The sequence below is a fragment of the Eulemur rufifrons genome, chromosome 19 (assembly GCF_041146395.1).
Source record: "Eulemur rufifrons isolate Redbay chromosome 19, OSU_ERuf_1, whole genome shotgun sequence".
Classification (NCBI taxonomy): Eukaryota; Metazoa; Chordata; class Mammalia; order Primates; family Lemuridae; genus Eulemur; species Eulemur rufifrons.
Genome location: NC_091001.1, coordinates 82,418,591 through 82,445,961, shown reverse-complemented (window position 1 = coordinate 82,445,961; position 27,371 = coordinate 82,418,591). Strand labels below are relative to the sequence as shown.

Below are 27,371 nucleotides of genomic sequence, written 5' to 3'. Positions count from 1 at the left end.
TTTGGGCAGTATGGTCATTTTAACAATATTGATTCTCCTGATCCATGAGCATGGGATGTGTTTCCATCTGTGTAATGTACAATTTTTCCTCAGTGATTTGCAGTTCTCTCTATAGAGTTCTTTCACCTCCTTGGTTAAATTTATTCCTAGGTATTTTACTTTTTGTGCAGCTATTATAAATGGGATTGAGGTGTTTTTGTTGGTTTTGTTTTTTTGGAAACAGGGTCTCACTCTGTCACCTAGGCTGCAGTGCAGTAGCATCATCATAGCTCAATGCAACCTCAAACTCCTGGGTTCAAGCGATCCTCCTGCCTCAGCCTCCTAAGTAGCTGTGACTACAGGTGTGCACCACCACATGCAGCTAATCTTTTTATTTTTTATAAAGACAGGGTCTCGCCATGTAGCTCAGGGTAGTCTTGAACTCATCTTCCCACTTCAGCCTCCCAAAGTGCTAGGATTACAGATGTGAGCCACTGTGTCTGGCCTGGTTTTGAGTTCTTGATGTGAGTCTCAGCTTGGCCATTATTGGTGTATAGCATTAATCTAATTTTCAATTCTCTTCAAGGCAACAGACTACATTTCTTTCCTAGGATACATTCCAGTAAGAGGTTAAAGCTCAGAAATGAGTATATTTCTGAGATAAGAGACAGCTGTGGACATACTTACTTTAGAGATAACTTCTGCAAAGCTCCTGTTATACAGTGGACTCGCCCATACATTGGATGTGATGCTGCTGCCTGGAGTAGAGAATTTTCAGCCTGAGATACTTCTTCCTCAAGATTTTCCATCAAGCATTTGATAACTAGAAAAAGTAAACACAAAACCAAACTCATGCCAGTTTCAAAACATTTATAAGTGTGTGAACAGCACAACAGTTTCCATGAAAACACCAAACTCAAATGAACTTTATACTAGAGATTTTCAATCAAAAAGAGATCTTTCTTAGACATTTGCATTAGAAGATACATATGGGTTGAGTATCCCTTATCTAAAAGCTTGGGACCAGAGAAGTATTTCGGGTTTCTTGGGATTTTGGAATATTTCCATCATACTTACTAGTTAACCATCTCAAATACGAAAATCCCAAATCCAAAATGCTCCAATGGAAATTTCCTTTGAGTATTGTGTTGGTGCTCAAAAAGTTTCAGACTTTGGAGCATTTTGGATTTTAGAGGCTCTCTACATGATAATGTTTACATTAGCATTATTTATATAGGAAAAAAACTCCATCAACAGGAGAATGAATTAATAAATTATGGTAAATTTGTATAACACAGGCAGCATATACTATTAAGATAAAATTCAAAATCATGTAAAACTAATATATTCTTTAATGATATACACAAAGGTGGTAAAACTATAAAGAAAAACAAAATGACAGATTAATATAAAATATAGATTAAGATAAAGGAGGGGCTTCAAAGATATGAGTGGTATTGTGCTACTGAAAGTGGGTGTTATCCCTTAGCTTGTGAACTAAACTTGTGAAGTTTTATATTACTACTATTTAAACCTTATATCCTTAAATATTCTTTGTATATCTGAAATATTTCATAAAGTTCTAAAATGTCTTGAATTGAAAGCCTTTATGTGACGCACGCACTCCCTAGTTCACCTCAATTGCAGTCCTCTTCCTATTGTCTTAACAGCGTCTCCTTTTGAACTTAGCCCTGAAGTAAATCAAGTGGGCAAACGTCATCGTCCACACTGTCACCTCACCATCTCCAGATCTATGACCACATTCTCACCAGAACCACCCACAGCCTTCTACTTGTTTCCCATTATTGGTTCTTTTTCAAGGCTTCTTCTACCATCTTGGAAAGAATCCTTTTCAACTCTCTTTCTATATCTGACCTCCCTTTTATCCTATAAAAATCCATATCTGTCCTTCTTTCCAGTACAATTCCAAAATGAAGATTTACTAGCCTAAAATTAAGTACATGAGTCCCCAAGAATTGTATGTTGAACGTCACTAGATCTAAATCATCTGAGACCCTAGGTTTTGGAATTGGCTATATGGGAAAAGTAAAAGGCAGGGGTATGACACTCAATTAAAACAAAAATCCCAACAGACAAAGGAACTTCTGCTCTATACAGAAATAACGAAGATAATCTGTCTATAGTCATAATAAAATTTCTGAAGGGGAAAAAAAGTACACTTTTGGTAGAAAAAGAGGTCATTTTCTTTTAAAAAGAACTTTATTAATGTATGTTTGTATATCTACTTATTTAACATGAATTCTCTCTTTAGAATGAAGTGGTAGGCCAGGTATGGTGGCTCACACCTATAATCCTAGCACTCTGGGAGGCCAAAGCAGGAAGATAGCTTGAGCTCAGGAGTTTGAGACCAGCCTGTGCAAGAGCTAGACCCCGTCTCTACTAAAAATAGAAAAAATTAGCCAGGCGTGGTGGTGCGTGCCTGTAGTCCCAGCTACTCGGGAGGCTGAGGCAGAAGGATCACTTGAGCCCAGGAGTTGGAGGTTGCTGTGAGCTAAGCTGATACCACGGCTAGCAACAGAGTGAGATGCTGTCTTGGAAAAAAAAAAAAAAAAGTAACTGCTATAGCTGAGTAAACTATTCATTTCCATAAAACGAACTCATGATGCTATTATATGCTATTAAACTCTTAAATTGAAAAAACCACAAAGTAAATGTTTAACCATTAGATATTCTAACCAAATGAATAGTGAGAGAGTAAGATATTGGTTTTGATAAATAAGAGCAAAAGGGCATTTACTCAGTACAAACCCATTAATGTGTTCCTCTCCACCACAGCAGCAGACTTATCTCCATCACCGCATGCAACTTGCTGAATTAAGTGGGCAGACAGGGATGACGGCAGAGCACCCTGCCAGATTAAGAAGTTCAGCAGGTAGGAAGCTGTTACACAGTCGTGTGGTTTGGTGCTTGTGCTAAGCTCCAATGCTGCCTGGAATAGGCCTTGCAGTTTTTCTGAATCCTAGAATAAAGCACAGACTCAGTTACTGAAAGATTTCTTTAATTTGAAGAAATAATAATTATTTTATTTTGTAGGGTTTTTTTGATTTTCATTTTTTTGTTGTGTTTTTTTTTTTTTTTTTTTTTTTGAGGATCTTGCTCTGTTGCCCAGGCTAGCGTACAGTGGCATCACCATAGCTCACTGCAACCTCAAACTCCTCAAGCAATCCTCCTGCCTCCACCTCTTGAGTAGCTGAGACTACAAGGTGCATGCTATCATGTAGTATTTTCTGTAGAGACAAGGTTACTATGTTGCTCCGGCTGGTCACAAACTCCTGGCCTGAAGCGATCCTCCTACCTCAGCCTCCCAAAGTACTATGATTACAAGCATGAGCCACTGCCCCCAGCTGATAATAAATATTTTAAAACACAGCCTGCCATATAACTATAATTCAATATGAACATTAATCTCCTTTCAACTTAAATATAGGTTAGTTTATTATATTAATTAATGGTTACTATGAATCAGTTCAGAGATGAAGGCCTTGAAGATAATTTTAATTGGGGAATTCAACATTGATAAATCTTTTTTTAAGGTGTCTTTCTTCAGCAAAAATATATTTTGTCCTGTAGAAATTTTGTGATGACTACAGAAAGACTGTCTTCCTTATTTCCATACAGACCTAAATAAATAATGCTAATGTTTACCATATGCAGAGCATCCAGGTACTCTCAAACTATTTGCCAGGAATGAAGCATAGCTATGTATATATGATACAAAGCTACACGTGATGAATGGTAAGTGGGGGGAAAGGAAGAGAAAGTTGCTTCTGTAAAAACTTTATATGGCACAAAAGTTAGCAGACTGAGCACCAAAGAACCTTCTGCTCACCGGGGCACCTGAAAGACCACAGGGATAGGTAGATGCCACAGAGCAACTCCCAGTCTGGACCAATTCAGAAAAGATGCTCTGAGATCTTACAAAGCCACCCAGAAGACATAGAAACAGACATTGCTTTCTGGTATGTGCTACTATAGAATCCCACTGAAGCTACAAGCTGTCATGCCCTAAATATATCCTAACAGCCAGAGCTCAGACCATGGCTCAGATACAGCAGGTGCCCTTGGCTTTTGTAGAGGTCCAACAGAAAGCGAAAGCCAAAGCCAAGCTCCAGAGCCAGTATTCTGCTGGTGACCCAACAGCCCCAAAAGAAGCCTCTAGGGCCGAGCTGGGAGCCTGGGCCTAGAGGTCCCCCACAGACCCATCCCCACGCTATATGCCTTCACTCCCAAGCCCATCTTTGGTTCCTACCCCAAGCTGGGAAGAGCAATGTGTCAAGAAGAAAGCGGGGGCTGGGGATGGGGTAGAGCACCAAGGGACTGTTGTTAACCTCAAGTTCTCTGAGTTTCAGTCTCAGTTTAGCTATTGCTAGTTGGAAAACCAGAAACATGTTCTGTACCTCATGTACACTCAGCTTCCCAGTCTACGAAGCAGGGAGATTATCTCAAAAATGCAAATTACCGTAAGTGATATGCTTTGATAGAATATTACATGCCCAAGGGAACTGGCGAGACCACAATTAACTGAAATCTACCAATAATCTTGTAAATAACAAAACCTACAGCTTCCTTTTTATCAACGCAATTAAAAAAAAAAAGCAAAGCTCACTGGTTTCAGCTTTGTTTTCTTTTATTTTCTCCTTTCCTACCAACCCAAAACAGTAGAGAGATATTAATGATAACTGAAATAGTCCAAAGACATAAAGCAGACACAAAAATCCTGGATAATCCTCAGATTGCTTTATCTATTATTAAAATAGGAAGTTTTTATGCACACATCATATTTAAATTTACAAAGGAAAAATCCAAATACCTGAAATTGTACAGCTGTTTTTGACAACTTCATCAGAAGATCAAATGCTAAAATTTTCACTTCTTCAAAAGTGCTAGTAAAACATTCCATTAGTGTTTGGAAACGGCCAACATCAATATCATGACTCAGCTGATACACTGTATAAACATTACCTAAAAAAAATTTAAAAAAAAAATATTTAAATTTTAAAAGGAAGAGGATATTGGATATTAACCTTCTCAAGTTATTTGACAAAATTTACAGAAAATTAGTTCCAAAAAAGTCACACTTTATATACTTTAACCACAATATAAAATAACTTTTCCATTAATTTATTTCTTAAAATGATAAAATAGGTATTACATTTGAAATAAAAAAATTTTTTTTTTAATTTTAAAAACCATTCTAGGCCGGGCGCGGTGGCTCACGCCTGTAATCCTAGCACTCTGGGAGGCCGAGGCGAGTGGATCGCTCGAGGTCAGGAGTTCGAGACCAGCCTGAGCAAGAGTGAGACCCCGTCTCTACTAAAAGTAGAAAGAAATTATATGGACAACTAAAATACATATATATGCAAAAAATTAGCCGGGCATGGTGGTGCATGCCTGTAGTCCCAGCTACTCGGGAGGCTGAGGCAGTAGGATCGCTTAAGCCCAGGAGTTTGAGGTTGCTGTGAGCTAGACTGACGCCACGGCACTCACTCTACCCCGGGCAACAGAGTGAGACTCTGTCTCAAAAAAAAAAAAAACAAAAAACCATTCTATTCTCTTTCAAAATATATAAAAGATTCCTAAGTTATTTTTTAAAATAAACAAATCTCAACACAATATTCCTGGGGAAAAAAAGAAAAATAAACAAAAATAAATTTAGGGACACATCTTTTTTAAAATCTTCATAAAATTTCTTGACCTAGAATCCAAAGTTCTACCATATCTTAGAATGACTGACACAGAATTATCAGTATGATGACATATCCTAATAGATGCAATGGGTGTCAAAGATAAAGAAAGATTTTTTTGGTTATTCAGGGAAAAAGCTCGAGTCATCTACAAAATGAAAAGAATTTGACTGGCTTCACTCTTCGCCATAGCAATATGTGGTGCTAGAAGATAATGGAGCAATGGTTTACAAAATCCTCAGGGAAAGAGGGTGTGAAGAAGTTTGTATACCAAACTTCTATTCAAGTGCAAGAGCAATAAAAACGTTTTTGAATATGCAGGAAATTAAGAACTACTTTTATCTCCAAAAACTCTTTGCAGAGAAAGAGGAATTTCTGCTAACCAGGAAATAAACAGAAAAATTATCACAAAAGAAGGATGGCAGGAGGGCATGGTGGCTCACACCTATAATCTTAGCACTTTGGAAGGCCGAGGCAGAAAGATCTATTGAAGCCAGGAGTTTGAGACCAGCCTGAGCAACACAGTGAGACACTGCCTCTACAAAAAATAGAAAAATTAGCTGGGCATGGTGGCACGCACCTGAAGTCCCAGCAACTTGGGAGGCTGAGGCAGGAAGATTGCTTGAGCCTGGGAGTTTGAGGTTGCAGTTAGTTATGATGACACCATTGCACTCTAGCCCAGCAAACAGGGCAAGACCCCTATCTCAATTAAAAAAAAAAAAAAGAATAATGCCACTTAATTCTGGGATTAAAACTAAACTGTGGGAATACTGGTTTCATAGCAGAATGTGAAACAAATTTAATATTTAACAAATGAATCTGAGAAGAATGGAAAACATTCCTATGCTTACTTAATTTGAAGAATGATGTTCAACATAAATCATGATATGAGTTTCTCATTTAATCTTAACTTACTAGTTAGCACAATCCTGTGAAATTCCTAAAGCAAGCAACTGGAGTTTTGGTCACTTCCTTCATACCTTTGCTCAAATCTGCTGCTTCTTTTCTAATTTTAATGTTTTTTATTTTTTTCTTGCATAATTGCTATGGCTAGAACATTCAGTAAAATGGTGAATAGCAGTGGTGACAGTGGACATCCAGGTCTTTTTCCTGCTCTTAGGGGAAAAAGCTTTCAGTCTTTCACCATTGAGTGTGGTGTTAGCTGTGGGTTTGTCAAAATGTCCTTCATCAAATTTAGGAAGTTCCTTCCTATTCCTAGTTTACTATTTTTTTTAAATCATAAAAGGGTGTTGAATTTTGTCAAATGTTTTTCCTGCAACAATTGAGATGATCAGGAGATTCTTTTTCCTTTCATTTTAATGTCATATATTATACTATCATTCTTATGTTGACCTACCCTTGCATTCCTGGGATAAATTCCATTTAGTCATGGTGTATAATATTTTTAATATGCTTTTGAATTTGGTTTGCTAGTATATTGTTGAGGATCTTTGCTTTTATATTCATAAGGGAAATTGGTCTGTAGTTTTTTATCTTTCTTAGTGTCTTTGTCTGACTTTGGTATCAGGATAATGACGACCTTATAGAATAAGTTAGGAGGTGTTCCCTCCTCTCCAATTTTTGATAAGAGTTTGAGAAGGATTGGTGTTAATTCTTCTGTAAAAATTTGGTAGAATTCACGAGTGAAGACACTTGCCATGAACTTTTCTTTGCTGGGAGGCTTTTGATTACTGATTCAATCTCTTTACCTGTCATAGAATCTGTTGAAATTTTCTATTTCTTCTTGAGTCAGTAATTTTCATGTTGCTAGCAGCTTGACCATTTCATGTAGTTACCTAATTTGTTGGTATACAATTGTTCAATATATTGTCTTATAATCATTTTTATTTCTGCAAGGTTAATAGACATGTCCCTACTTTCATTTCTGATTTTAGTTATTTACACCCTTTTTTTTAATCAGTCTAGCAAACTTTGTCAATTTTGTTGATCTTTTTAAAAAGCCAACTTATGGTTTCATTGATTCTCTGTATTATTTTCCTATTCTCTCTTTCATTTATCTCTGTTCTAATCTTTATTATCTCCTTCCTTTTGCTAGCTTTGGGTTAAGTTTGCTCTTCTTTTCTAATTGCTTGTAAGTAAAGTTAGGTTACTGACTTGAGATCTTTTAATGTAGGCATTTACAGCTATAAATTCCCCCAAGAGCACTGCTTTCACTGCATTGCATAAGTTTTGGTATGTTGTATTTTTGCTTTCATTCATCTCAAAGTATTTTCTAACTTCTTTGTGATTTCTTCTTTGACCCATTGGTTATTTAAGAGCTTTGCTCAAATCTGAAGCCTTTTCTGACACCACTGTATAAAACAGCTAACACTCCCCGTTCTCCCAGGCCCTCTATATCTCCCCCTTATCTTCTTGAAATATTTTTTCAAAGATCTACAACTGAAATTCTGTGTATTACTTGTTAATTATTATGTTTCCCTTCAGTAAAATGTAAGCTCCAAAAGAGAGGATACTTTGTTTGGGACACTGCATGACCTTGGATGCTTGACATATAATAAGCACTAAATTAATGGTTGTTGAACAAACTCTTTTAATCTAATTGTAGAATCTAATTTTTCACCATGAATATTGTGACATTTATTCCACTATGGAAAGACACATACGACATATTCTTCTGGGTCTAGGATATAATTGAGGAAAGGCAGAAACCATTTGATTAAGCCCAAATCACAGAACTTCTATAAAATATAAAATTCCCACGTTAAAGTCCTTGAGATGAGGATGAAGAATGAATTTACATTCCCCATCTGGCATTGCATGGTCACAGCTCTTTAGCCTCCTTTAAAAGTAAAGGAGTGTAGTAGGGCTTGCTCCATTTGCATTACTTCTCAGGTGTTTAATTAACATAATTACTATGATATCAGTCACTGCCCCATTATATCAGACTCATTCATTAGGAAGATGACTCAGGTTTTTCATTTTTAAAGTACACTATTTAATATTAAATTGTTCTCTTGACTAAACAATTCTAGGTACAATTCAGCCTAGTGTTATTTCCCACGCACTTAGGTGCAGCTGTAAGTACCTTAAATGTACAGAAAACTTGGTTAAGTAATCCATTACTCTCAGGGAAAAACTTATTTTCTAAGTTAAACTGAAGTACCACTAAGTTAAACCGAAATTTGCTGAACTGATGGACACCCTTGTATTCATTTTCTATGAATTCCATAACAAATTACCACAGATTTGATGGCTTAAAACCACAGAAATCTATTCTCTCTCAGTGCTGGAAGCCAGAAGTCCAAAATCACGGTGTCACTAGGGCCAAGCTCATTCTGGAGGCTCTAAAGGAATCTATTCCTCACCTCTTCCAGTTTCCAGAGGCCGCTGGCATTTCAAGGCTTGTAGCTCTGTCACTCCAGTCTCTACTCCACTGTCACGCTGCCTGCTCTCCTTCTGTGTGTCAAATCTCTCTCTGCCTCTCTTTTATAAGGATACTTGTGATGGCATTTATGGCCCATCAAGATAATCCAGAATCATCCCGTCTCAAGATCCTTAGTTTAATCACATCTACCGAGACTCTTTTTCCATATAAGGTTTACATTCACAGGTTCTAAGGATGTTTTGGAGGCCAGTTTTTGGCCTACCACACCTAGCTAAATAAGGTGATCAAATTTATCACCATGAATAATGGGACAAGCCAACATCATGTACCCTCTGATATGATGCCCTGAGAACACCACATTATGTATGCAATATTCCTGCAAAAATGCATATTCTGAATCAAATCATCAAGAAACAATGAGACAAACCTCTACTGAGACTCATTCTTCCAAAATGTTAATGCCATGAAATAAGAAACCTCCAGATTAAAGAAAACTAAAGAGAGGCATAACAATGAAAGGCAATGTGGAATCTAGGCTTGTTTCCCATCTCATGGGAAATTTTTTTTTTTTCTATAAAATAAAAGGCCATTTGTTGGGACAACTGGCAAAATTTAAATATGGGTTGTATATTATATAAAAGCATTGTTATCAACATTAAATTTCCTAAATTTGAGTACTGTGTTATGGTTATAAAATTATTAAGAGACAGAAATAAAGCAAATATGGCAAAATATTAATAACTGATCAATCTAGGTAGAAGGTACATGACTATTCATTGACCTGTTCTTGAAACGATGCTGTTCATTTGAATATTTTGAAAATAAAAACTTGAAAAACTGATTTTCCTCAAAGGAAGCAAGCCTGTATTAACATCAACTTACTGTCCCCCTCCTGCCAAAAACTTATATCTTGCCCAAAAATTTAAAATAAAAAAGAATCCAACGATAATGTAAAGCTCCCAGGTCCTTTGGCCATTCTCCTGGGAAAGAGCAGCTGAGCAAGCTATTTTCCTATTTGACCATAGTCACGGAAGACTGAATACAAGCAAGAAACCCCACATTAAAACACACATATACTCATGTACAGAGATAAAAAGAATCATTTCTTCTCAAAAAGGAAAAAAAAAATTCAAAGAGGGAAATTAAAGTTCATCCTCTTGAGTACCCCACAGAAGGAAAAACAAAGGGTATCATTTAACAAAAATATGAGGCTTATGAAACAAACAGCATATAAGGAAAACCCCATTTTAACCACAAAGACTCACTGAGGGGTATTAAATATAAGAGAAACTATTATTATTTCAATTTTTAAAACTTAAAGAACAGATTGGGCACTATCTTAAAATAGCAACAATTAGGGAGGTGAGGGCAGAAACTCTTTCCACAGTAAGCAAAATCCATGAAAATCATGGAGTTTGGGGTTGCCAAATAATGATCAATGAAAAGGGAGACAGTTTCTTTGCCTTCTGTCCTTTACTGGCAAATTTAATTATATACAAATAAGAATTATATGCTAAGAATAAAACCTCCCATATGAATCTAAAGAAAAGACAACAAAACTGAAACTTCAAATACAGCAAAATGTAAAAAAAAAAGTATGTGTCTTGAAAGAAAAAAAATAATTTCCCCAAATATTATTAAAAACTTACCTTCTAGGACAGGAAAAACTTCAGCTATTGAGACTAAAATAGTTAACGCTGAAAATCTCGTTGAGTAGGAAGATCCAGGAAACAATGCTTCAAAAAGACTATTGCAAATGGATGTCATAAAATTCTAAAAAAAAAATTACACTAAGTATAATTAAGTCACAATAGGTTATCTTCAAAGTATCATCTTAAAGACTGGGTGTTTTTGTTTATTCTTCATTTATAAAGACTTTTAAAAACAATACTTGTTGTTCACTTCGCTTGGTAATTCAGCTTGGCACCCTTGATCATAAGCTAAACCATGATTTTGATGAACCCTATCTCTGTAGAGTCAACAAGAAATACAATTCCTACTGAAGCCCAGACAGGTATGTATACTTTTAAAGCTTTAAAACAAGAAGAGAAATATCTAATACACACTACTTGGTAAGACTGGCTATAATGACATAATTCATACAAAGATCCAACTATTCCACTGTCTTCTATTTGCCCCTTTTCCATTTTCTACCTGCCCCTTTGAAACTCCTACTCTACCATTCTGTTTAAACAAATGATATAAAATGAAAACTCTTAATGAGATGCAATTTTTTAAAAAACCCAAGTGGGAAATACTTTGTCCAGGATAAAGTCTTCTTCCTCTAACTAAACAAAAGAAGATAATTTCTACGTAAAACAAAGAGAAAAATTATAAGGAAAAGCTATAATTCTCAAGCATCTTGTTACTGCTATACTCTAGTCCCAAATGACTACACAAGATCCCTACATTCATTTCTCAGATGAAAGACATGCCACCTATAGGTTGATTTATCCTTTAGGCCTCCACAAGCCCTAAGAGTTTTGTTAGTTTATTAATGCTGTTGGGTTTCAAAGAAATAGGACAATTATTGAAAAATGTCTTGGTTAAGCTAGTTTTAAGTAAATAAGACATTAAAACATTATGAGCCCATCCTTTAAGAATGATCTTATCCTAATTGTATTGTCATCCATATGCTTAGATATAGTAATAGTTCCTCTTTCCCACAATCAGATTGTAACCACAATGGAGGCAGGGACCAAATTCATATGTTTGGATTCCTAGTGCTGAGCACAGTATCCCACACATATAGTAGGGATCCAATACATATTCCAGTCACTTTTAATGGCTCCCAGTGAGGCTCCCAATTACCTTGGCCTCACACTGACAACTCTATTATCCATTCTGAACTTGATTCTCCAGACACATTTTCCATCATTCAACTCCATTCCCTGAAGTAGCATATATCATTCACACCAGTGAATTCACCAATTCCCCAAGTTCTCCCTGTACTTTCTTACCTCCAAAGCTTCAGTTAAGCTAGCACTAAGGAAAAAACTTGCGAGATTTTGGAATCCAGAACGGATTTGGATTTGAGTCCTGGCTCTACCATTTACTAGCTGAGGGACCTTGGGCATGTTACTGAATTTTACAAAGCTTCAGTTTTCTCATTTGTTAAGCAGGGATAATAATGTTTATCCCACAGTCTTTTTATTAAAATTAAATGAGAATATGGACATAAAGCATCTTATAAATTTAAAAGTATTCTAGTCATTAATACTAGTTATTTAGGTATAAAATAATCTCCACTAGACTAGAAAACATCTTTTCCAACTAATGGCCTCCTCTCTCCCAGCACTGTTGATCGACGCTGAGCCTAACACACACTATGCATGGTACCCACTGTTATAATGATGATGATAATATAATGCCAAGATCACAACCTCCAAAAGCCATAGGTGACTACCAGCCAGAAGAAAATATCACAACCTCAAGACCGACCCAGATTAAGATTCTAAGAACTAATTTTTAAAATATATGTATTGATAAGCAAAAACCAAGAAACTGTGCATACATGAAAATTCAGAATCTCAATATACAAAGTAGATTTTTTGTTTTTAAGTACCTAATTGAGTTTTGAGAAATGTCCTTTTACCCCTAGAATAAAGAAGCAAACAAGATGTGTTTTAAATCTAGCAATGATCTAAGAGGGGCTAAAAAATAACTGTCCCACACACAGAGTAGGGGCCCAATATATATTCTAGTCACTTTTAATGACTCCCAGCAAAGCTTTTTAGAGTGACTTGTAGTTTACAAAGAGCTTTCTCATTTAATCCTCAAAACCAACCTTATGAGAAAGGTTACTAATCCCACTTACAGCTTAGGAAACTCGTAAGTCGCCAAATAGTAAGTGGCAGAATCAGGACTAAACCTATGTCCTTAAAGTTCAGGTTGTGACTTTACAATCTTCATTGTTGGGATTTTTAAAAGATGAAGCTGATTTCAGCCTTTGTATGGGAATATTCTTTGTTAGATGGTTTTTTACCTTTCAAATATTAATAAAAATTAAAAACTAAGGGCATCCATAATAATGTTCAGAGTAGTGAGCATGTCACTGTTCAAATGTATCATTAATCTATCATACTTGTTTCTAAATAAAATAAAATAGATGAGCTCTGGCTTCTATCTGGCCTTTAGGAGGAAAAAAGAGTCTACTTTTCAGAGGTTAGTTTTGGGGGAAGTAACCAGAAAAAGCTCAATGTGTTCTGCTAAAAAGAAACTGAAGGTTGTCAGGCTGAGGCCTGGTCCAGAGTAGAGCTGCTGTACCTAGGGTTCCATCCATCCCATTAACACAGTGTTCTGAAACCCAGCCCAACTCTTCAAGCTTACTCCAAAGTGAAATAGACAGGAACGTCCCTCCACAGCTGGACCATGGGCCAAGAGTCACTAACATCAAGCCACTTTAAGTCATGTCAGTCTAAAAAGAAAGCAGGCCCAGCTACAGCGGTCTTCTGCCTTGGGGAGGGGTGAAAGAGTTCAGGTCTGGCAATTATCTTTTTGTTAAAGTACTAAATTCATCTGGCCCACATAAGCTGTAAGTTATTGGGTTTGCCCATTAATATCATTCTGTAACAGTCCACAAGTGCAGCACTCATTCTGTAACTCAGGCTACCTCAAGTGGAATACCACAGCACCAAAAGGAATATATAACAGCCAGCTTGAAGTAAAAAAGCACAGAAACACAATTCACCAAGAGACTTCCATTTTTTTCCCTTTAATGCTTACTCATAATTGTTTTAAGTTTTTCAAAAATCTATAGGGCTAGAAATGTATCACCTACCTTATACTGCTGTAAAGAAACAGAAGGGTGCTGTTTGGTTAACTCATTCTTTGGTTCATGTTTGGATTTACTTTGCTCCAATTTATAAAGTACCTGAGAGCTTTCCTGTATCCTACAAAACAACTTTTGAGACAAAGAAAAACAAAGCATATGTGAGCCACACATTAAATTTAAATGTCAGCCTGAAAGGCAAAATTCTTTAGAATAAAATTGCAGGCAAGGAGAATACTGGTTTTTAAACTCTTAATATTTATGGAGTTTCTATTTGACAGAAAATTAACATTTACATTTTTATAACCAAAGACAAAGTATTACTACAAACTAGAATATGGTCTTTAAACCACAGATCTCCTATTTCCCTTAAGTCGGCACGAAACCGAAGATGATGTATTCATTTCTATACCAATTCTTCACCCCATAAATGTGTGATTAATTCAAGCCGAATTATTCAATAATGACCATTTTATGAGCTACTTAAAGAAACTATAAAAATGCAAGGACATCCTTCCTCCGGTTACCAAAGTTTTCTTAAAACCGCCTAAATCCTAAGAACTCCAGCTCTAGGTTTTTATCTTTCAAAAAAAGAACTCAAGGTTGATTTACTACACCAAAATGACATGACTTTTCACTCTGGATTTTAATCCCAAATGTAAGCTTTACAGAATGAAAGAGCAGGTCACAGAGGGGCCATGAAAAGGTGTGGTGGCACAATTCCATGACCATTCCCACACCTCCCCCTAATCTGGGCTTTTTTAAAAACTACTTCCAGAGCAAAGTTCACCATTTCCCTATACTTTCTGATGGGACATTCTACCTTCTTAAGAAGAGAACAAATCTGTTGCCGCACTCCTGGAGACTGGCTGTTAAGATTGTATGTGATGAAGAACTGAATCCACTGCATTTCTTCTGTGGAAACGATTTCTGTGCTTCGATTACTTTCACAAAGCAAGCCTAATGTATCTAACCGCACCTAAAATACATCCAAGTAATAAAATGTTAATTTTCCACTGAAAAAGCAAAGCCTAAACCACTTGAAATGATTAAGTATTTACATAGGCTGCCAAAGGAAAAAAAAGTAAACTTCAGTTCACCCATATATACCTCAGAAAGGTTTCCTAATCCCAAAGATGCTGTAGTTATTTCCTATAAAATTATTTTATTAAATGTATAAATTGGAGATTTATAAAATTCAATAATCTTAATGATTGTTATTCCATGGTAATGCTCAACTTCATTCCTTTTTCTCTTTTTTCTCAGTGCCCACTTTATCTTATCACCTCACTCTTAAATTACTGCCATGCACTTCTAACTAGTTTCCTGGTTTCTTTTTGCTCCCACTTTGGAAAACTCATCAGTTTCTATTAATGTCACTTCCTTGCTGAAGAGAGGGTGGCTCTGGTTCAATTGAATGAAATTAACTGGTTACAAGAAACCAATGAAGTCTTCAGCCTACCCCAAGAACCTTCCATGCAATGGACAGAACACTCCACTCCTGATAAACAATGTCCTCAATCATCCTCCAGACCTTGCTCATCTGTGCCCTTCCATTTTGTGTGCTGCTTCAATGCTTCCTCTCCTCTAATCACATTTATCACTTTCCTAATCAACCACCACCTACTCTGATCAGCCTCTTTTGAGCCTCCCAAACAAGTCCTATTACGTAAGGACACACAAACACACTTGTATCTGTACTTTCAGTTCTAAGAGTTCCCGGCTGTTTTAGGCAAGTTTTCTTATCTCTCTACTAAACTTTAAGTAGCCTGAGTACAAGATCTAGACTTTTCACTTTTTATTCATCCTCCTTATGGCCTCCTTAAAACAATGCTGGGCACGACACAGGGACCTCTATATCAAACTGCTAAATGAATGAACTAATAATCAGGGATCTATTGCATGCACAAATTCCCAGTTATTTTGTTTACTTACTTGGCAGTGCTGATGAATTAAGCCTTGCTTTATTCTTGCACTGGACACAAGGTTCTCCCAGGAATCAGTTGCAGACTGAAGATGTCCATGAGCTCTAGCTATTCGTAGACATGCCATCAAAGCTCCCAGAGCCCCCCTGCTATTACAATACCCTAAGGATGGAAAAGATTGCTCTTGTCCTGAAAGCACAATAACAAAGAAGACTAGTACTGTGCTATGCAATGACTACTACAATTGTCAGTTGTATTCAATATTCATGTTTCCAATTAACATTATATTTCAAGAAATAAAAATCACATTTTAAAATAAATTCTAAAACAAATTAAATTTCTTATTATAAAATAATCATTATTTAAAATGATTTATCTTTGTGTCAACAATTTCGAGCAAGCATAATTCTCTTATTTTCCTTGACACTTAGAAAATGAATCAGGAAGTAAATCACGAAAAAAAATCAGGTAGAGAAATATTAAAAATACAAAATAGAAATGACGTCAGGAAAAACACTTCAGTAACTGAAAATTGAACCTCATTGCATATTTTGGAGTTATAATTTCTCACTAGTAAAGAAGATAAAATGAGGATCACAAAAAACCTGATGGTTTTAGAGGCTAGGACACAGGCCATTACTAAAGGGACAAGGAGGTCTGGTTCACAGGGCACCTTGGTATAAAAATAAAGACAATCTTACTTCAGAGCAGATTCATGAATCCTGAATTTTAGATAGCTTCTCAAAAAGGTAAGAACAATTACTGTTAAAAGTTACAAATAATGGCTTATTTCTGTGTACAGGAATCAAATTTTCCTGCAATAGCACTAAAATACTGACAGTTTTTAACCATTTCAGTTGAAAATATTTCTTAAATTGTACTGTAGGAAACCATATTCTTGCTTTGTTAAACAGATAACAACTTTAAGACTTACATGGTAAGTCAGAATCATCATTTTACATATTACTGAATTATGCTTGAATGTAATGATTCCTTCAGGGTTACTGAGTTTCAATGGGATGTTTACTCCTATTCTAAATGACTACAGACAGCTGGTTCTTGAGGTCATGCCTCTAAATTTTGTCTCTTTCTCAGAGAAAAAACTAGTTACAATTTACCTGCCTTTAATCTGCCAATTTTTAATTACTGTCTCAATCACTTGAATAAGCAAACTATATAAAATACACACACTTTTACTCCAGTAAGACAACAAAGTAACAAATTTAGAACTTGGAAAACTGATTTAAAACCCTATAGTAAAGGAAACTTTATCATTGTAACTGGAATCACTCCTTAACGCTTAGAAGTGACTTCAGCCAAAAAACCCCATTCAGCTACATACAGGAACGTTCATTTCAAACTGAAATATCTATTATTATTATCTTCCTTTACTATTTATAGTAGTAGTAACTGGGCACAGTGGCTCACACCTATAATCCCAGTACTTTGGGAAGCCCAGGCAGGAGGATCAGTTGAAGCCAGGAGTTCAAAACCAGCCTGAGCAACATAGCAAGACCCTGTCTCTACAAAAAAAAAAAAAAATAGAAAAAATTAGCCAGGTGTGGTAGCATGAGCTTGTAGTACCAGCTACTCCAGACGCTGAGACAGGAGGATCGCTTGAGCCCAGGAGTTTAAGGTTGCAGTGTGCTATGATGATGCCACTGCACTCTAGCCTGGGCAAGAGAGGGAGACCCTGTCTCAATTTAAAAAAAAAAAAGAAGAAGAAGAAATTGTAATATTTAAATTTGAATATGGTGAATATCTACCTAGGTACCTACATTTAAGCATCAAAACTAGAAATTACTAAAAGAAAAAATCATTTTTCTTACCAGTTTTAGCATCAATAGAAGTCTGAAGAATCTTCACCATGTACCTTAAGCTTTCAGGGCTGTAATTCAATAATTTTGGCAAGTAATAATCAATGACGTAAGATTTCTGATCCAGGTTTCCTTCACACAGTATAAGAAGGAGAGGAGAAACCCAAGTCTCATGCCACTGGTCAATCCAAATACCGTCAACAGTCCGAGATTTCAAATGACTTTTATGATTTTTAAACATGGTTTCCAAGAGGTCACTTGCATAAGGTACCAATGACTGGTCCCCCATCACCTCTAAGATTTGAGATGGAATAGTTTTATCTACTGCCAAAATACGTTCAATTCCTATGCACTCTACCAAACAACTAAGGCATGTGTACTTTCCTTTAATATGCCACTCCAACTGCAGAAGACTCTCAGTCAATTCCAAAAAGAAAGGATCAGTGACCAACTCTGCCCCTTCTATAGTGAGCTCGTGCATTTGGAGAAGATTTTTGAATATGATTTTGGTTTGGTGTCTCAGAGCATCCAGTGGATGTTCCCAGTGGGTATAGACATATTCCAAAAGTCTCCCAACTATGCTTGAATTCCCATTCAGATTGTCCTTTAGGCTTGGGGAACTTGATTTAAGGACGTGTATGGCTGAATTAGTCCAAGATACCAAGATTCTAGACAGAAACATTTCCAGCGTTGACTCCTTAATCCTAAAGAAAAATGAGCTATGAGCCACAGTATTATAAAATGTCTAGTAACAGAGGTATTATTTTATAATCATTTAAACTTTAGAAATATTTAGTATAAAGAATGAAACAAAATTCAATCATTATTACATTTACAAGAACGAAAATTACAAACAAGGCCAAAACAGACTTAAAATTTGTGTATGAATCTTTTCACCTAGAAAAAATAATCCAAAAAGTGACACAAGGAAACTTTTGGGGGTGATGAAAACGTTCATTATCTTGATTGTAATGATGGTTTCACAGGTGTTTTAAAACATATGGAGGGCCTAGGATTAGGGAAGGTTAGGGAGAACAGGATTTCTTTGTGTGATAATAAAAATATTCTGAAGTTGATTGTGCTGATGGTTACACAATTCTGTGAACAAACCAAAAAAACTGAACTGCACGCTTTAAATACACAAATTATATACTATGTAAATTATAGCTCCAATATGTAAAAAATTATTTTAGAACATTATAGTCTTCCTCCTTTATCCATATACTCATTGCTATCAAGCTGTATCCATGGTCTGACATTTTAAGCTCATGCTCACTTTCAGTCATTACAGCAAAAACACCAAAAAACCCATAAAATACAGCCCTGTTAAGTCAGAAGACCTTGTTACAGTTGCTGGCCCAGGTTCTTATTAGCAATATACTCTTAAGTATTTACTTTTCTAAGCTTCGCTTTACCCATTCAACAAAAAAGATTTCTTATCCTATCTACCAGACATGTGAGAATCACATTAGATTACCTATGCTGAAGTTCTTCATAAATTATAAAGCACTATGCACATAAAAATTTATATAGTTTTTTCAAAATGCTAGCATAGAGAATGAACGTTAAAAATTAATTTTAGAAATTACAGGCTAAACTGTAGCAATAATATATCTCTCTCTCTCTCTCTCTCTCTCTCCCCCCAATCATCCCATCTTCTCTATCACACCCATTTCATTTTCTACACATACATCACTTTTTGATTTAGGATTTATCCTGACCACTTTACATTGAATTACTAAGTGTGCTGGCTCAGTTGCACCTTTTAAATGTCTTACAAGTGAAACAAAATATAAGACAGCAGCATCAAAACTCACTGTGAATTCAAGGTGAACAAAACATGTGCAGTATCCAAGAGCAGGGCCTCCCCACTCTGACCCATGCTCCCATCCTGCCAGTCCAACATGGCAAGTGTCCCCTGACACAGGAATAAGAGAGCTGACTCAGAGATGTCAGCACAACAAAGGCTTCTGCAGCTGCTTAAAAACCACTCAGGAATGCTGGTGCAGTCCACTGAACGAAGAAGCAAACTGCTTACCTGGAAAAATGTAACAGAGGTAACATATATATAAAGCTTTTAAAACTCAGAGACATTTCAAAACACAAATCCAAACATCTCTTTCCCCTGAAACATCCTAGGAAAAATAACTAAACCTAATGGCAAAACAGCCACAAATATTAAAATTATTATATTGATATTAAAAGGAAAAATTAACTCTAAATAGATGAATCATTTTGCTGGTTTAAATGTATTGGTAGTGCACAACACATCGCCACCTGCAGGTGGACGAGCTTAACTGATGCTTTTTCAAGGAAATTTAAGAAACATTTTCAATTTTATCCAATGATAATTACTTCGTGTGATCTCATAAAATAGCGCACATATATTTTGCATAAGGTCAGGTAAAAAGATTAAATAAGTTTCCAGATAATACAACAAGGTAAAAAAAGCCCTAATAGTCATAAATACAAGGATTGTGGCCTAAATTATCAAATTATACTTTCCATATGGATGAATTCACTGAACAATTGACTCTAGAATGCTATGCTCCCTGTCTGAAGTACATGATTTGGGTTAGTCTTAATAAATATTTATCAGAAAATTATTGTGTATGTGTCTATATATGAATTTCTACATAATGTTAATATTACAAATATCTTTTAAGATTCTAATAAAAGATGGAACTGAACAAACAGCACTAGAAAAAACTAGAAGGTCATACACCAAAAATGTTCATAGTGATTATCTTTGTGAGATGGACTTACAGGTGACTGGTTTTTTTTTTTTTAAGTTTTATCTGAATTTTTGGAATTGCCTCTTATTATAAGAGAAAACGATTATCAGAAAGATACAGGGTATGCAAAAAAATACATAACACATTTTTTGAAATATTTTTAAAACATATGTCTAACTCTCGATAAAATACAATTCTAAAAAGGAGATGTACTTACCAAATCAGGAATCTTTTCAGATGGGTGAAACATAGTCTTAATAAAAAGAATAATAGCTAATCCAGATGTACTATGAATAGTCTGTAACAGATCATCTATTTGGCAAAAAAGCAGAAAGACTGTATTAAACAATGAAGATTCTAGTACAGTAGAAAAAGCAGATGCTCACCGGTCAGGCAGTCCTGGGTACAATTTCTAGCTTGACCACTTCCTAGGTGAGTAGGTTTAGACAAGTTAGTTAACATCCCGCTTTTTCTTCTGCAAAAATGGGACTCCGTTTTTTCTTCTGCAAAATGGATAACTCCTATCTGACACAGTAGTTGTAAGGTTGAAATGAATAATGAACATAAAGGCTTTGAAGCCCAGTACCTAGAAACTCAATAAACATGATTCTTTTCTCTCTCCTTTAACATCCACTCTCTCTTCCTCTCCATCTAGTTTCCCAGCACATCTAGCAGCAGCAGCACCTGTCCCTTCCCCTATACCAACGCCTCCATATCCCAAACCCTATATATTAATACATATACTTTTTTGTAAAGAGATTTCACAGCTGAGTAAAGAACCTACATCAGTGCTAATTACAAACTTTGCTATCACTGGCACTGTACCCAAAGCACCCAATTTCAATTCAATATCTGCTTTTCGTTTTATTTCTATTGGCCTCTGATAACAGGGTGAATTTTTCAACCAGCAGTAAGAAGTATGACAGACACTATAAATTATCTACTAAATATCCATTCTGCCCTTCATCCCTGATAACAAAACTGTGATATTGCGGCAGCCACATGCCCAGCCAAAGGCAGGATACTTGCTTCTTCAGTCTTCTTTGCTATTAAAGGTAGCCACGTGAGAGGGTTCAGGACAATGGAATATAAGCAGAAATCCCTTGGGTATCTTTTCGCATCCTGATTAAAGGTAAAAACACAACTGGCCTTCCCTCTTCCAAAGATATGATGTCTGCAGCTATAGCAGTCATCTGGCAAACATGAGGCAATAAACACATGGGTGGAAAGCCAACATGCTGAAGATGGCAGACTGGAAAGACAGAAAATATTTTGGTCCTATACTGCCTATAACAGTTCTGGATCACCTGCTTCTGAACTTCTTGTTATATGGGAAAGAAGGGGAGGCACATTTGCTTAAAACCCTGAAGTTTGGTTTTCTGTTATACCCAGCTAAACACTTTACTGATAATAAAGCTTTTAAAAAATCCTGGAAAAGAACAGCACTGATTAGGTGCCATTACCTTTTCAGAAAAGAAGCTGCCTCATAGTAAAATTATGTATTCTCTGTATTTCACCAGTTAGAGAGTCTTTTTTTTAGATTAACAAAATCTTCTTTTAAAAAGCAAATAACCTCTGAAAAGTTGTCTGTAAAGTACATCTTAATAAAAGTAACTTTAACTACTTTCCTTTCCTTTTAATACCTGAGATCCCAGGCAAAAAGAAAAATGGAAATACTAACTGGACAATAATATAGCTATGACCTTCACTAGTCACCAGGGTTAAAAACATATAAACAATGAGATGTTATTTTTTCCCTAGCAAATCAGCCTGGCAAAACCAGAGTCAGTTACTGTTTTTATAAATAAGAGCTCTGAACAGATCCCATTAATATTTTTTAATTAAGTTAAATTCATACATATATTACCATATGGAATGGGAGATGAAAGGAGAAAGGATAATTTAACTTTTTATGTAGATATGTGTTAGGTAGCATTTTTTTTTTGTTAATCTTATTATTGCAATATAAAAACACAGATATAAAAAACAACCCAAAACAAATGTATAGCTTAATAAACTCTGAGAAGACAATCATTCTGGCACCCACCATCTAAGGTAAGAAATAAAACTCAGCCACCCTGCCCAGAGGGCTCATCCAATTGCCTCATCTCAATCACAATCCCCCCCTCTCACTGAGTAAGCACTATCCTGACTTTCATAGTAATGACTTCCTTATATTTCTTTAACAGTTTTATCAATCAAATGTGCATCCTAGACACTATAATTGTCTTGATCATTTTTTAAAATGTAATGGCTTTTAATTATCTTTTAATTTATAGGTAACCCCTCATTCCTTTCTTTTCATTACAATTTCTCTGTTGAAGAACTCTGGATATTTGACCTGTAGAGTTTCCTACGTTCGGATGTTACGTGTGCTTACTCCTGATGCAGTTCAAGATATTCCTCTGTCCTCTGTAATTTCTGCAAATTAGCAGCTAATCTAGGGACAAGATTAGTCTCAAGTTTGATTTCTTTGAAAAGACCGTAAGTAGTAACAGCAAGACTCTAAGAGGTACATGTTGTCTGGTTTTCTGTTTCTGTACTGTTAGCAATTGTTGGTGTTTAGTAACTGTATCAATTCATTGGGGGTTACAAAACATTGATATTCTATCATTTCATTTTATTAGTTAAAATACTTTTATAGAGAGATATTTCCTCTCATCTACTATTCGGATTCCTAGTGGTACGGTTCATCCAGCAGCAACTTATAAAATATAAGGAGGAATACTGACCAGGGCCACAATCAGCAACTACTGTCATTATTTAAAGATAACACCTGCTGCTAAGGAGAAATCTATGGGCTACACTAACCTTTCCAGATCTTCCTTCTAAATCTGGAAATTTCTCCTAAAGAATTCTCTTTTGCTATTGGAAGTCTGTGGCTTTTCAACACTAAGACTGTTAGGTTTTCTTCTTCACACACAACACACACACAAACTTAGAAACATTTTTCAACATTATCCCTTGCTGAATTGGTACATTTGAAAGCAAAAAGCATTAAAACCATGTAATCCAGGGCCTTCCCTTACTTTGAGAGGCTGAGAGAAGAGATATTCCACATCTCAGTTACTTACTGTATTTTACACCTTAATTAGGAAAAGCTAATTGACACTCAATTATAACCATCATTTGTATGTTGTTACACTTACCGTCACTTAAAAACTTGGTGAAAATATTCAGCAATCCACACATAGTTTGCCATATGGGAGAACTGGAAGCCTTCCAAAGATTTCCCTGGAAACCTTGTACTTTCTGTACTAACACCATTGAAACTCTTATGCCTACCAACAAGTCATTCATCAACCGTGTTTGAACAATATGATTTCCAGCAAATTTTCTACAAAGAAAAGACATTATTACAAAGGAAATTCAGTTGAAAGTGTCAACATTTCTACCTCAATGTGTGAAGATTAAGCACATTGCTCAAAGGGCCAAAATCAATTTTAGATTATAGTATTTATGATTCTTTCTTCCATTCTCATAAACATTCCAACTAGGTAAACATTTATTGCAAACTTCCAACACTCTTAACTTACCTCAACATGTCCCTCTTTCTCAGCTAATGACTAACTTTGCTTCTCATTTTTGGGCCATAGATCAGAAATCAAGAATGAATGACAGAACTTACAAACTTGAACACTCCTTCAACCTTGATAAACTTTCTTTACCTGGTTTCCGAGATGCCAGGCTCTCCTAGATTTTCTTCCTACTTCACCAATGCTCCTTCCCAGACACCTTGACTAGTTCATGCTCTTCTCCCTGATCTCTCTGTGGCACCGCTCCCCAGGAATCAGTCTTTAGTCTTCTTATTTTCTCCATTTAATTCTCTCCCTTGATACTAATCTCTTCTACCTCATACATTTTAAATTATAACTAAATATGTGAACTTATCTTCAACTCCAAACCTAAAATATTGTAATCATCCTTGCCTCCTCTCCTCTTCATCCAATCTGTAAGAAAATCCTCTTGGTTCTACCTTCAATATGTATCTAGAATCTGCTACCATCTTCACCTGAACCACTCTCATCTCTCCCTTGGATTACTGCAATAGCCTCCTAACTGGTCTTCCTGTTTCTATCCTTGCCTCTCTCAGTGTATTCTACACACAGCAAAACACAGAATGACCCTATTAAAGCATAAGTCAGGAAAAACAGTTTGGCAGTTTCTCAAAAAGTTAAACATAGAATTACCAGATGATCCAGCAATTCCACTCCTAGGGTGTACAGCCAAAACAAATGAAAGTGGAGACTTAAACATATATTAATACTTGTACACCAATGTTTATAGTAACATTATTCACAATAGCCAAAAGGTAGAAACAGCCCAAATGTCCACCAACAGATGAACAAATAAATAAAATGTGGTATATACATATGATAGAATATTCTTTAGCCATACAAAAATGAAATTCTGATATATGGAAGAACCTTGAAAACATAAGAGAAATAAATCTGACACAAAAGGACAAATATTGTATGATTCCATTCATATAAAGTACCTAGACTTGGCAAATTCAAAGAGATAGAAAGTAGAATAGAGGTTATCAGGGGACATGGGGAAGGATTAAAAAAACAATGAATTTTCTTTTGGACACACTGAATTTGAGGCACCTGTAAAACATCCAAGATGAAATGTGTAGAGGGCAACTAACTACATGAGTCTACCACTCAGGAAAGAGATCTAACTTGGAGTGATAAATTTGGAAATCCTGAGTGTATAGGTGGTGGCTGACAGCTTGCAAGTGAATGAGATAAAGCAGTCAGAACAAATAGAATAAAAAGGATAGAACACGCATGTATGAAATGAGCAGAGAAAGAAGAGCCTAAAAGGAGACAGAGGAAGAGCTCCTGGTGAGGCAAAGAACATCCTGAATGAAAGATGGCATACAGGTATTATTAATACTTCTCCCTCCCACAACTTCCCTAAACCAACAGCCATGGGATTTAAAACACAAAAAGATAAATACTTAAGGGCAGCAAACAAGCAGCAAGACAATAATAATATTTTAGAAGCTGCAAAGCAGATGGATGAGTAATAACTGACTTAGCAGAATCAAGAAAGGCAAATACTAAAGCCAGAGAACAAGCCCCCAAACAACCCGATTTGTAGCCTCAAAAGGCTCAGAAACAGCTGGCACAAGGTACTCCTTGATGTGGAAGTAAATGTAGGTCTGAAAACAGGAAGACTGACTACAGTCTGTTTAAAAGAGTAAGAATTCTGGGCCACCTGGCCCTCCAAAGTGGCTGCTCCGGGGGCTGTGGCCACAAAAAAATAATAAAGAATAAAGAAAAAGCAACTCAGAAGAAACAGACTATGAAGAATTATCACTAATATCCCCAGATAAAAGAGGATACTTCACCCATGAAATAAAAACAGGATGCTACGAAAAAGGAACATTTAGAGGTGGGGAAAATCGTCCTAATATTCCTAATAATTTATTAAACTTTTAATATATTACCTAAATATTTAAATAAGTTTTAAATATTAAAACATTTTGATATTTATTAAATTTAAATATCAAACCTCTAAAAAATAAATTTAAATAGTAAGGTCTAATATTAATGGAGAGGGATGAAAAGAGACATTCATCCCTCTTTTTTAAAATTTTCTTTGTACAAAGACAACACACAACTAGAAGTGTGCACACACACATGCACACGAATGCAAACATATAGTACTTGCCTGTTTTCTTCCAGGATTTCAACTAAACTCTTCTGCAGAAAATGAAGCACTGAAATAAAAAGAATATAATGACAAACTAGAATTTAAAACTGTGAGTTTTAACTTCTACATAAGAAAATATTTTAAATCACTGCTACCTAAAATGATATCATAATACACAAGTAAAAATTTAAAAGGAAGGACCCGATGCACCTTAATTATCCGTAGTATTCTACCTGTTGCCAAAAATCTTAAAAAGAGCCAGTTCCAAAATGACTCATATAAGCAGTCACCTCACAGAACAAAATAATAGGACTTACCATTTTCAAGCAGATTATTAATACTTGCTGTACCTACAGGGGAAGAAAATGAACATTGGTAAAGAGTTTCAGGACTAAAATTAATATCATTTAAAAACGATGATGTAATGACAAGTGTTGGCCAGAAAAACTACTAGAAAAGTACTAGCTTACCCAAGTTAAAGTTCTCCATACAGGAAGATATATTGTCAATTACTTTCCTATAAGAGTATAAATCAGTAGTATTCAATTCTTTCTGAAGACGAGAAGTAAAACTGTGTATGGCCTCGGTTAGAAAAAATTCAGGTAGTCCATTCAGTGAGCTAGAAAAAGAACCAAATATTAAAAATCTGACAACCTAGTAGCACCAGGATATGTGAGGAGGGAAGAGAATCATACAAAATGTAGGAATATTGAACTGAACCTTCAAAACATAGCCAGAAAAGTACAACTTCACACTACCATCACTGGAATTCCCTGGCCTATCATCTCCCATTTGGTCTCCCTGCTTCCATCTTACTTCCCTCCTCTCCCCAGACTGTTTTCAACAGTGCAGCCAGAGCTATTTCCTCCACCCAGAATACTCGTCCCTCAAGTATATCTAACAATCATCGCTTCGCCTCTTTCAGGTCAATCTCACATTTGAGCAAAGCTATCTGAAATGGCCACCATATTGTAAATTATAACCCTCACCCCATCCTTGGTCCTCCCTTTCCTCCCTTTCTGCTTTATTTTTCTCCATAGCATTCATGCCATCTAATACCCTACATATGTTTCTTATTTATTTTGTCTATTTTCTATCTTCCCCACAGAACCTTCAGTCTAGAACTTCCATTCTAGACCAATTTATTCATCGTCTCTTCAATTCCTAGAAGAGTGCTTGAAACATAGTAAGCAGTCAATAAAGAGTTATTGAATGCATAAATTAAACATATGTCAATTTTACCTCAATTAGTCTAAATCAAAACCAATAGACTTTTTTTTTTTTAAATTTGAACAGTTCAAAGCCATCGTGGAAGAAAAAAATTCAAAAATAGGAATATTCTGAAAAAGAAGGGTCATTAAAGGGGTGATTTATCTTTTTATATTATATCACATATCAAACTATAGTGAACAGAAGTATGGTGTTGGTG

The 27,371-nt window shown here is 35.8% G+C and overlaps 1 protein-coding gene across 1 annotated transcript in view; it reads right to left on the bottom strand.

Annotated features, from left to right (window-relative positions):
* The window catches only part of THADA (THADA armadillo repeat containing), a 307,357-nt gene that overhangs the window by 273,504 nt on the left and 6,482 nt on the right, over positions 1 to 27,371 (bottom strand). Inside the window, exons 6-19 of the mRNA XM_069494327.1 lie at positions 26,413 to 26,561; positions 26,260 to 26,292; positions 25,961 to 26,009; positions 23,428 to 23,615; positions 20,496 to 20,590; positions 19,361 to 19,581; positions 17,556 to 18,247; positions 15,737 to 15,915; positions 14,625 to 14,780; positions 13,811 to 13,933; positions 10,680 to 10,803; positions 4,811 to 4,962; positions 2,749 to 2,959; positions 667 to 802 (exon numbers count right to left, since the gene is read on the bottom strand). Coding sequence (XP_069350428.1) covers positions 667 to 802; positions 2,749 to 2,959; positions 4,811 to 4,962; positions 10,680 to 10,803; positions 13,811 to 13,933; positions 14,625 to 14,780; positions 15,737 to 15,915; positions 17,556 to 18,247; positions 19,361 to 19,581; positions 20,496 to 20,590; positions 23,428 to 23,615; positions 25,961 to 26,009; positions 26,260 to 26,292; positions 26,413 to 26,561 — 2,508 coding nt within the window. The remainder of the gene's footprint in view (positions 1 to 666; positions 803 to 2,748; positions 2,960 to 4,810; positions 4,963 to 10,679; positions 10,804 to 13,810; positions 13,934 to 14,624; positions 14,781 to 15,736; positions 15,916 to 17,555; positions 18,248 to 19,360; positions 19,582 to 20,495; positions 20,591 to 23,427; positions 23,616 to 25,960; positions 26,010 to 26,259; positions 26,293 to 26,412; positions 26,562 to 27,371) is intronic.